The sequence below is a fragment of the Amphiprion ocellaris genome, chromosome 20, assembly GCF_022539595.1.
Source record: "Amphiprion ocellaris isolate individual 3 ecotype Okinawa chromosome 20, ASM2253959v1, whole genome shotgun sequence".
Lineage (NCBI taxonomy): Eukaryota > Metazoa > Chordata > Actinopteri > Pomacentridae > Amphiprion > Amphiprion ocellaris.
Genome location: NC_072785.1, coordinates 6844415 through 6856860, shown reverse-complemented (window position 1 = coordinate 6856860; position 12446 = coordinate 6844415). Strand labels below are relative to the sequence as shown.

At 40.8% G+C, this 12446-nt stretch overlaps 1 protein-coding gene across 3 annotated transcripts in view; it reads left to right on the top strand.

Moving 5' to 3' along the window:
• The window catches only part of dnmt3ab (DNA (cytosine-5-)-methyltransferase 3 alpha b), a 59465-nt gene that overhangs the window by 14882 nt on the left and 32137 nt on the right, over positions 1 to 12446 (top strand). For 2 of the 3 annotated variants that reach the window (XM_023271647.3, XM_023271639.3), the window contains exons 5-6: positions 6918 to 6964; positions 9860 to 10006. In XM_023271647.3, coding sequence (XP_023127415.2) covers positions 6918 to 6964; positions 9860 to 10006 — 194 coding nt within the window. The remainder of the gene's footprint in view (positions 1 to 6917; positions 6965 to 9859; positions 10007 to 12446) is intronic. The other variant, XM_023271652.3, reaches the window with a different exon arrangement.

Sequence of the window (12446 nt, the reverse complement as noted above, 5' to 3'; positions counted from 1 at the left end):
CAGTCTGCAGAGAAAATCAGATCATTATGACGCTGCTGTTAGTATTTATACTAAACATATCATACAGAACGCCATGCATGTTGTGTTTCTCACTTCCTCCGACTGTCTGTGTGGTCTAACAAATGCTTTCAATATGCACAAGCAGTTGACATTTAAATCCTCATCGTGCACCATGTGACTGAAATTCATAAGAAACAGGCAGCTGCAATGGAAAGCAGAGAAGCCAAGTATATAATCTGTGAGATAGTGGAATGAATGAAGTTTGGCTGCGTGTTTCATGCAACATTCTCCTCCCCCTTCTGCTGTCTTTGTGTTACAGCATTTAAAACGAGCTCAAAGCAGCAACCCACATGCTTAAAATGGCCAGTTTTGACCAATATTTGGATCAGGCAATAAAGCAAACCTGCTTGGTTCTTTCGGTAAATGTTTGTAAGGGTTTGCAAGAGTGTTTACTGTCTAATAGGGAGGCTTATGCACGTTTTCCTGAACATTGTATGGGAAAAGTAAAATTTGTTAAGCGTTTTCCACCAAAACTAGTCCCCCCAAACACCATTTAGCACAAATACTGTCACTGCATTCTGGACTCGGCACCTCCCAAGATGATTGTGATTGGTTTAAAGAATTGCAAACTTGAACCTGACTTTCCTTCCCTACAGTAGAATGATAGCCAGGTGCAACCAGACCATTCTCCAGTGTTATGGAGATAGGTCTGGCTTTGCGAGACTAAGGTAAATAAAATAAAATACAATTTTATCGTCCCCACAGGTTGGACATTGTATTGGAATCACCTTGCGGTTCATTTAAACATCAAAGCATGCACACAAAAACTCAGTTTAACACTTACTCTGACATTAGGAAGAACACAATCAGTTAAAATTTACGAAACACACTCAGCCAAGGACAGACTCTGTACACTGTTTGCAAGTTTTAGGTTCAAAAGTCATTTATCAACCAACAAAATCTTAATTGGGAACATTTTTGACATTTTAGGTTGTTTTCCAGCCACAGAAATGGCAAACATTTATTCCAGCTTCTCGAGCGTGAATATTTCCTTCTTTTCTTTGTATTTGTGGCACTTTTATTGGCAAATGTAAGAAATTTTTAAGACCTCACTTTAGGATTTATTTAACGGTCTTGTGCATCTTTCACAATTTTTTGACATGCAATAGAAAAAAGTCATTATTATTTGTAATTAGATGCCTCAATTCTGTTAATTTTGGTACTACAGTTAACAGGAATTGAAGAATTGGCTATCGCTTCTTCAGTTTCATGTCATTGTTACATGGTGCACAGTAGAGCGATAATAGGAAATGAGGGTAAAGAGGAGCAGGATGATGCAACAAAGATTCTGGGCAGGTAACAGTATGAGGGTGTTGTGGATGGCATTATTTATACAGCAAATGATTTATATTTACACCTCTTATGAAGTGAAAATGTATTTAAATTGTACATTTATGTGAAATAATTGAATTAATGCAAACTGTGCGCATTCTTCTAATAAATAATTTGAAATATAAATAGTATTTTGGTGACACTGAAGTGAATCCGTACCAGCCGCAGTGCAGCAGCAGATAACATTGGCATTTAAAGATAATGTAAATCAGGGGGTCGCTGTTGTGAGAAAGTGTCGCTGACAGGTAGGTTTTTGAGCCATCATGGAGATTAACCATATCACCTCCCCCAGAAACACCCACACTCACTTCTTTAGTCCTATCTGCCCCTCAGCCACGTGCCTCTCTTGCCCCTCTCTCGGCCACGGAGACACCAGCTATGACCTTGATGAGGAGCGCAGTAAATAAATCGAGGGGCGGAGCTACTCGTCTCCTGGCAACCGGCCTCTGTTGGGAGCTGGCAGGTCTCTGTTGTGGCCGCTTCCCCGCCGGGGGCCCTGCCAGGTGGATGGCGATGTGCCCAGAACTCTTTACAAACTGAGTCTGCAGTCTGGATTCACCTGATCTGTGCTTCTATCTGTTACTTCACTTCCAAGCAAAAAAAAAAAAAATACAGGGATCACCCTGTTTGAAGTGGTTGTAAAATAAGCTCAGAACAAGATTTCTGCTCACCAGAATCTTAATTTCACACATCTCCCATGATGATGAGGATAAATTTTAAAGATAATCAAAGCCATTGTTTGAGAAATTCCATTAGAGTGTCCTATTGACAACAAGTCTGATTCGATGACTTAACTGGCGCCTTAACGTTCATCATGACGCATAATGCTTCATTTTGCAAAAGTTGTTAACCCAGCACTCATCCAGTTTAGGACTGTTGGTCAGCTCCAGGTGTTCCAACTGTGTTTTGTCAATCCACCAACTTTATAGAAGGCTAAAATTAAACTCTGGTAAGATGCAGTTATTTAGTGTATTATTAATAGGGATGCACGGCAGTGGCATCATCATCAGTGTCACGCGATAAAGGCTTTAAAATGAAATATCAGCCCTGGGCCAAACTTAACAGATAATGCCTGTCAGACTAAAAGGATAAAGATTAATCTGTAAGTTCAAGTAGTTAATTTTCCCAGTGGATGTGTCCATTTTAAAAGCATGTTTTATGTTGCTTATCCTACAGGAGCGACCTGATGCAAATAAGTGGAAACAAATATTTGCATGATATTTGCAGAAATTATTTGGAAAATATCCACAACATTCCATTGTCATTCATTCCTAGCTATTAGAGTAGTGACCTACTATACCCTGCTCTAGAAACTGTTGGTCACAGTTACAATTAATTGTGTTGTTTTGTCACAAATGAGTGTTGCATTGTCTTTTTAAACATGGTCACACAAAAGGAAAACAAATCTTGCAAAACTGCACTTGACCGTCTGGACTTTCTCCCATATTTTCTGCTTGTAATAAGAAGAGTAAAGACAAACTGGCCTACACTCATTTTAACAAAATGTGAAGATTCGACACTGTAAAGGATTAATCTTTCCAACTGGAATTTTTTAATTAATTCACTGTTGTTTTATAGATTTTCCCTATTTTATTAAATTACAGCTAATAACTGGTAAAATCACTGAAAGAAAGTACTACTTTACATGTTAACTGTAAAAAAAAATCCAAAATATGTATTTTTAAAAGTTATAATTTGCTCTTTTACAATGTGTGACGATAAAATAACCATTTTATTGTGTCTAAATCAGCTAAAATATTAACATTGTACAGATATTTGGTGTTACTTTCACTATTGTTTTTGAACGTTACAGTATTCCACCATTTTACATATCTTTTCTGGCACCCTTGCTGCCAGATTTTCGTTTTTTTTTTTTTTTTTAAAGAGATTTTTGTTAATAGTGAAGCGTTAAACATAGTTTATTGAAAAAATCAAGTCTTTAACAGATTGTAATATCCCTCATGAAGAAGTTAGATGGGCTTTTATCGCTTAATTTGTCTTTTACAGAGGCACAAGTTCACCAAATTCAGAGAAACAACAAAACATTCCCTCTGATGTTCTGTCTGGTGTGACTGACAGGATTCACAGCATTTCGGTTGACCACAAGTTTTCTCATGCTCTGGAATTTGAGGCAGCAGCCCCTAAGGAGTTCTTTTCATCTTCCGCTTTCTAAGTCCTCCCTAAACAGAATGCCTCTCATAGCACAGGGGTAATTATTAACATGTCAGTCAGTTTGTTAGACAGGAGAACTAGCCACAAAGTCAGAAACAGAACAGAACTGTATAAAGGCGATTAGATCAGAGGTTTTCATGCTCTCTGGAGGTCCTGCAGCAGATGTTGGTGACAGGACTGAGACAGTAAGAGACACAGAGTGCAGACTTCAGCCTGGACAGCAGCACTGTGAGGGCAGGTGGCCACGATGCAGAGCGCAGCAGGAGTGAGCACATGAGGTCTTTAAAAAAAAAACAGTCCCACACACTTTTAATTGCATTAGCAAAATGTTCCGACAGAGCTGCCCAGAGTTTGACTGCTAAGCGATCCTTTGTAAATGCAGAAACTCACTGCTGCACCTGCACGACATATAGATTTACCTTCCTGTGAGTGTTAGCAAATCAAACGGCCACTAAAATATACATGCAGGGAGATACTCGCACTGCAACTAAACACATTTTGCAAAGAGCGTCTGTGTGTTCTTAGAGAGGAGGGACCTTGGTGTGGGGCAGTGTGGTGGATCGATAGTCGGCTAAACAGGGTTTCTGTTATCCATCTGGAGGGCACAGGAAGGATTTGAGCTCCGGGTGGAGTGGAACTGAACTCCAGCAATACTAGAGCTGGAAGCCGCTCAAACTGGCAAAGGTATACTCTCTGTGGGCAACATTAGCCAGCTCCCCTCGCAAACCCAGTGACCTTGGCAGTCCGCATGCCTCACCGGTTTGTTATATTGTCACTTATTCCCGACGAGGAGACCAGGAGAGACGGATGGGGAGGGAAAAAATCAGCAAGGTGGGGGCTCAGCTACACATGGAACCAACTTGAAGAGGCAGCTGAGAGAGCCGACTATTGTTTGCACAGGTCTGTAGGGTCCTTCACCCCCAGGCCAGTTTTGGCTGTGCAGAAAACATGCCATCAGAAGTTGTCCTCAGCCTCTCAGGGCTCAAGTGTTATGATAGTGTTTGGGCTCGGACTTAGTAGATCGTCGTGTTTACTCAGGCGGTGGCATTGTGCTAATTCAGGACACAGCTGCTCTGAATGGTGTCATGTCGCTTTTAGAAACACTTGCCTACATTCAGATTAAACATTGCGAAAGTACTACCAGAGGTGTCGCTCTGCGATGAAGCTGATTTTGGCTTCCTTATCGGTTTCTGCTGCCGCTGTGGGTGAAAAACTTTTTCATGAATCATGAATCCTGACTAGTGTTTCACTTGGGTGGTATCCATGCTCCTTGGCTAACCCCTCGCTGCTCGGCTGAACACAAGCAAACAATGCAGTTTAAGAATGAATTACACGCCCTTGTTGTTGTGGACCTCTAGATCTTAAATCTTGGCCCAGTTAATGGGAAATCCCAACTGGAGCTTTTTACTGTGTTTGAGAAATTTTTATTAGACTGCGGTTTCAGTGCACGTTTCACCAAATATTTTCAGTGCTATTTTTGACAATCTTTACCCTGCTGCTGCTACTGCGGCTGTTGCTGCTGCTGCACCTCTCGCTTTTGGTTTTGCAACTTCCTCTGTACGTATGGACACTTTCCTCCCCATGCAAAATATTTATCTTTCTAAGAAAAGGGCTGGTAGTATTTAAGAGTTCTGAATCATAGCAGTACATCAGTGGTGGATGAAGTGTGCAGATTTAGGAGAACTTTCCCTTCATTTAAGTAAATACATCTTTTTAAAACTTTAAAACAATAAATTAAACAGCAAAAATGGGAGCTATTTTCCAGATCACTGCAACGCACTAGAGTAGATACTGATTATCCGACTGGCAGAAAGTTAAAGAGCACACAATTTTTGGTTATTTTTTAACTTATAATACCGTAAACAGACTGGTCAGAGCTTGTCAAATATGAAGATTTACTTTTCTGGAGCAAATTAAGTCACCTGAAAGCATCTTTTATGCTTCTGACATTTTACAGACCAATTAATCGATTTATTGATTAAATCAAGAAAAAATTTGAAAAGTCAATTGATACTGCAAAAAACAGTTGCTCACGAGGAATTGCAGTTCAGGATTGATTTTTCAGGTAATTGAGAAAGATTGAGTTTTGCTTTTTAGGACTTCTGCTTTTTAGTAAAATCACTAAAATGTCTGCTTTTTTTGTGTAATAGTTGTCATTTTGGAGGTGCATGATTTCTATAGTATAGTAATAATTCTACTATTAATAATGAGGGATTTTAACACAGTAGTATTTTGTGGTGAACCACAATTTAACAGTTTTGTACTATCGTACAGTTACATGTCAACCTTTAACATGTTGTGTTTAGTACATAAAAATTGAATAAGCGAACAAACTATATACTAGTAAGAGTACAGTGATTCTCTCTGAAATGTCATCAGGTAGAAATATTATGTGAAAAAACAGACAAAATCCAATGTCAACGATATGGAGCCGTCTATCATAAGTGTTCTTCATCAGCACATTGACTTTGCTTAGTTGTCATGGTTGTATTGGCAACTGAGTGCTTAAAATGCTCAGAATAAAATGGAAATCTGAACATCTACACTATCGTGCCAATTGGGGACGCTCCATCTGCTGATGAAAATCATCTGATACGATCAAAACCTCCTGCTAAATGGACCTTGAGTTGAGATAATTGGGTCAGTTTGCTACAAAGTTGAGACGGAGTCAAGAGTGCTTGAGTGAATTAATGACTTTTCAGCTCTGTAGTACATAAAATAAAAGACCTGAGAATTAACACAGCATGCCGAGTGGGCTCTCGCTCACCATTTTCTGTTCCAAACAATACAAATACTCTCTTTCGAGTCTCTCCACTATCGTATGTAACTCAAGTGGAAAAACGAAGAAACTTATGTCTTGCTCCAGTTGAGGCTTTGGAGATTGGCAGGCAGATTATATATATGGTCCACAGAAGTGAAGCAGGGAGGGAGGAGCCACGCTAATAGCAACCAGCTGTGCATCTTCTTGCAGGGGAGATATAAGGTCAGAATTATGACATTTGACAGAGCAAACCTATTGACTCTCCCCCTTCATCATAACCTGGGCAGCAGCTCCAATCTCTCTGGGTTGCATCAAACCTTCACCTGGACGCACAAGTTCCTGGGATTTTAAACCCTGAGCACGCATGAGAAGCTTCCCCGAGCCAGTATCACTCTTATTAATTTGACTTTAATTCGATCAAGCACCCAGTTAATGGGATGACATGCAGGAGGAGATTAATATAAGTGTCACATGGTTTATTGATGAATGAGATGCCGGTTAAGTTCAACACAGATACGAGGGAAACCGATGCCGGTTCCAGCTTTCCTATGAATGATGCAGGCCATCCATTGTGTTGCTGTCTTCTCTCTAGATGTGGAGCACAAGGAGGAGGACGGGAGTGATGCAGTCAAGATCGAGGTAAGATTTCTGCTCCGTTGTGTCTTTGTTCCCCGGCTGATGTAACTCTTTAGGTGTCTGTCACACTTGGCAGGGCTGTAGCTTCCTTTTTTTTTCTTTTTTTTTGTGGCTGGGGTGATTTACTTTTCCTGTTTGAAACCGTGAATCCTCTGCTTGCCAGTGTGATAGATGGTTGCGGTGCAGGCTGAACTGAAGCTAAATTGTTTTTTTTTTGAGTAGAGAAAGGACAGTTTTTGTTACAGAAATACTGAATGTAAGTGGATTTTTCACCCGATTACATCACACTGGTATGTTAACAAAGTAATCCATCCAGAGTTGTTATAGCAATGTACATATTTTGTTTTTTATTACTCTAATCTTGATTTTAGGACGCGTTGTATTGTGATGGGAATGTTGTATGCTTGTCAAACGCGATTCAACATTTAGCGGAACACAATCATTTGTTTTCTTGCCGAGAGATCTTTCACATCTGTATGTTGCATATAATGTATGCTGCAGCCAGTTAGCTCAGCATAGCATAAAGACTAGAAAACAGAGGGAAGTGGCTAACCTGACTCTATCCAAAAGAAAAGGGGTGTTAGAAGAGGGTCATGTACCTGGGCTGGAGCCTGGCAGCTGCTTACTGGATCCACATTATCTGTTTGCAGTATTTATGCTGAGCTAAGCTATCCAGCTGCTCCAGCGTTATATTTCTATAAAAACCAAGCAGCAATCTCCAGGGCTTAAAAATGAAGAAAGCATCAAAGTGCCAAAACTTCCGTTCCTTCCATGACCACTTGAGGGTGGCTCCAAAAGTGGGTCGATTCTCATAGACCCCCATGTTAAAATGACCATTTTTGCAACACAAATAACCATGTTTACAGCGTGGTATGAAATCAGTTTTGGTCCGTATAGCTAAATTACCATTCATGACAATTTCATTGGATGTGAATTTTTATACAACTCAATATGAATCTATTTAAATCGAGTTAGGACTTAAAGTTATGTATAATTAAGGATGTGGCTGCTTTGAGTGACGGGTTGATGCCATCACAGGCCTGCTTCAACAACTCTGTGCTCATTTTGGGATTAGCCAGAAGTTGAGGCCAATTCATGGTTTCCCCACGGCCAGCGCTAACTTTCAAAGTGGACAGCAGATGCGCACAAAGTCCTATTTGTCCTACAATAGGCATGCGTTGGTCTGACAGTCATTGGCTATGACTTAGCACTTTTTACAAGATATAGCAGCCAGCCAGAGATTGGACTAGCACCATGATTTTCCTGATGACAGTGGGTGGACATGGCACAGGATTTCTGGAGAATTTAGAACTTCCCACTGTGTCTTGGCACCGTTAGTGTAAAGCATTTACAAATCAAAACACTTATAAAGTCCAACAGCAACTTCTTCAATGACAACAGTTTTAATGGTAAATCATACAGGCGTCGTATAGTCTCTCTCCCCATGACCAGGACTTGTTTTCCTGGCACAGGACTGCGCAGACGGTGGGCCTGCAGTGTGTAGAGTCCTCATAGTCACAAATGTTTGGCTGCATCCACAGAGGAGGCTGTGCAGACCCTTGCAGCCTGGGTGGATGACAAAATTAACATGTACACTTGCGTACACGTGGATGATTAAAAACATAAATTGGTTTTGCAGAGAACTTGGGCACTGCCACTATGGCGATGGTCGTAGCCACCACACTGCACTTCCAGACTGCACTGTAGAAAACCTCCGGGTGATGTCACAGTGAAATTGTCCATCTGTTGTATAGAGTTGTATATTTTCATCGAGCTCTTGGCAAGGAAACATATCTCCCAAAATGTTGAACTATTCCTTTAACATTGCAAACTTTGGTCTTTGCACACATTCATCAAACACCAAGATCTTTCAGCTTTAGAGGTGCTGGCAGGCGGATTTTGTTGTCTTCAGACAGGCCTGTTTCCACAGTTTGATGCTAAGCTAATCAGCTGCTCCATTTTCATATTCACGTACAGACCAAGCAGCAACCTCTGGGGTTGAAAAATTAAGCATTTGGGAATTGCCTAAATTGCAGTTCCTTGAATGACCGCTTGAGGCTGCCTCCGAAAGTGAGTCAATGCCCATAGTCACCCATGTTGAAACGTCCAACTTTACCACAGAAATAAACAGCCTGGTTTTGGCCTCTATAGCTAATTTTCCTGTTCAGGACAACTGTATTGGGTGTGCATATTTAAATAGCTCATTTGTTTAAATCATATCAAGACCTAAAGTTGTGCGCAATGAGATGTGCTGCTTTGTCTAGCCTCATATCCTATTGACATGAGTGTGATGTAGATGTATTCATTTAAATATTGGGAGAAAAAAGCAAAATATAAGTGTATTTTCTAAACTATCAAACTGTTAAGTCTTACATTTTTGTATTGATTAGCTTTCTGCCACAAATGTGTGACATAAGCCTGCACTGAAAGTAAACTGTACCTAATAGACTAGAAGCTTTGCATAGTCACAGTCTCCACAAGTACTTCTCTTGCCTTCGGACTTATGAAAGAAATGGTACCTGATGGTGTATAGATTTGAAATATCAAATACACTTGGGAGCTTTTCGATCAGTTGGTGCCGGTGGCCTTGAGACTGTTGCCAGGGTGTTTGTGATTAGACACTATGGCATCGCTTCTTGCTGCTTCGCCAATCACAAGCTAATAGCACCATATGGCACACCAACATGTGAGTCATCATCTTTTTAGAAATGCAGACAACCCCATCGCCTCAACCGCCTCAATTCCCCACTTGTTAACGAGAATCTGTCTCACTGCTCTAGTGGCAGATTGGATGCAGAGTTTTCCTACAAATCCGCATGCTTCCTAATGAGAGAAGAACTCTCATAGGAAGAAATAAAAGCAAATAGCTAACTTTTTTTTTTTTGACACCTTAAACAGGCAGGTCGAGGCAGGCTGCGAGGGGGAGTTGGTTGGGAGATCAGCCTTCGTCAGAGGCCCATGCCCAGAATAACCTTCCAGGCTGGTGACCCTTATTACATTAGCAAGCGGACCAGAGAGGAGTGGCTGGCCAAGTGGAAGATGGAGGTGAGTACCCTAGCTCTGTCCCAGCCACCACAGACAGCAGGGCGAGCGGCAGGCGTCGGCTCAAAGTTGCCAGGGCCAAAGATGGCGCTCATGGTGCATTCACGGCCAAGTGTATTTGATGGGTCATTTGATATCTCATGAAGGTACCATTTATTTCAATGGATTTCCAGGGCCGTTGGCTCAGTCGGCTACTGCCTTTTTCCTGCCTTTGTTCTTGACTGTTGTATAAGCAGAGAAGAAATCACATGCAGCTGTATTCATCACGTGTTTGATGCCTTGACATGATTCATGCTTCCTGCATGAAAATGTTGCCGTACATTTAGATTTGCATCAATCTGACCGCTTTTGATGTCTTGAAGCGGAGGTGAAATGAATCGAGGTTAAAGGGGTCAGCTCATGCAAGTACCTACAAAAGAATATATTTAGTTTGTCGGCTTTGTTGCGCTTTTTGGTATTTTTACACAACATGATACATAAGAGAGATGCAACAAAGGTGCCTAACTAGACTTGAACTTGCCACTTCAAGAATATGCACCTTCATCTTTTTTGAGGTTTTGAAAACTCAAAGAAACTTTTTTGTTCTGGATAAAAAGAATCCATTTTAATCTGACTAATCCATAGACTTTGCAGAGGTTTAGATCAAAACATGCCTGTGTTCATATAAAAAAGTTTCTAAATTTTGAGTAGAATCCAGTAAGAGTGAGAGTTTGAGCCTAATCAGAAGCCAAACATTGTACAGGGTTGTTTGTAAATTGATGATGGATTGCGGTGCTCTGCAAAGTTTATCATAACCACAATCATTCATCACTTGTAAGGTTAATGACATAAATACAGCAGTCACGTTTTAAAGTAATCAACCAGGAATGTGTGCCTGTACTTGAAGTGGCCAGTGCTGGATAATGTTGCATTGTGGTCCAGTTTTTTCCCATTTGCATTTGAACCCCTGTTGAGTTAGATCTGTTGATTGAAATACCATCTTTCTTGGATAGAAATTTGTTCTAAGAAAAAGTATAGAGCAATATCCATTTAGAGTTCAATCTTTAGCTTGTATTTTTTAAGAAAAGTAAAAATCTGGTCAATTAAAAGCTCCGGAACAGCTGCGGTGAGACAGTTTCACATGAGTAAACTTAAGATCAATCTTACAGGCAACAGCAATGAGAGACTGGCTCCTTTAATAATCTGACAGCATCTGAACGTGTCGGTTTCGTGTCTGAATAAGCATTCTGGTCAATTTTCCATAGAAGTCACAATAGCAATTCTTGCGAGGTCGGACCCAGTGAGATTTCTGTATCACTTTCAACACGACACAAGGCTTAACTCTGTGCCATTGCATCAACATGTAGGCATGCACACGCAACAAATTTGAATTGTTTGAGGTGATTTGGGGAAGGATTTTACCACATTTCAGCACGAATATTGTTCCAAAAACATCACAAAGAGCAAAAGTCACAGTTTGTGTAGTGAATGAGAAAGGCATTTTGTGATTTTTTTGCAACACAATTTTACATCTATTACAAACCGAAATGTCTATTAAAATAATAGGTTGTTTAATCCTGGTTTTGGCAAAGCAAAGTTTAGTTTCTTGCTTCCAGCTCTTTGTAGGAGTTTTTCCTGTGAATTGATTGGATACTTGCAGCATCTGGATCCATATATGAGCGTTTCCAAAGAGAAAACTGCATGCATTTATGCACAGAACTGCCGCAGTAACTTAATCACTTAGAATTATAAATTATCCCGGACATGGAGATGGGACAGTTAGGATCTAGCAGTCACTACTTTTCTTCACCTCAGACAGGTGAGCTGTCACACAGAGTCACGGTTTATACATAGCAGTTAAATCATTGTTAATCAGGTTGAGTCCTAAGCTTCATCACAGCTTTTATTTTGCTGTTGGTAAAATAGTAAATTTATCATCGCACATGGACAGAATGTAAGGAACTCAAACTTAAACTTATTGGTACGTTGGACAGTTTGAAAAGTTTGCTATTACACCGATCAGGCATAAAATTATGACCACCTAAAACTGTGTTACTCTCCTTTACGCTGCTAGAACTCCTCTGACCCAGTGGGGTATGGACAGAGGACCTGTAGGGATGTCTTGTGGTGCTGGGATGGTGGCGGTGAATTCCATGGGTCCTGTGGGTTGCAGGGTACCTAGATCAGGCTTATCCTGGCGCATCCCACAGGAGGTTAGTAAGATTTGGATCTGGGGAGTGTGGAACCCGGGTGAACATCTTAGCTCTGTTGTATTCCCAGGCCACTCCTGAGCAGTTTTTGCAGTGTGTTGGGGTACATTGTCCTGCTGAGGGTTGCAGCTGGCATCGAGGACTGCTGTTGCCATTGGGGGATTGGGGGATGAAGGGTTGATTGACCTGTAGTGTTTAGGTGGGGGGTAAATGCCAAACGTTAACATGAATGTGAGGACTCAAGGTTTCCCAGC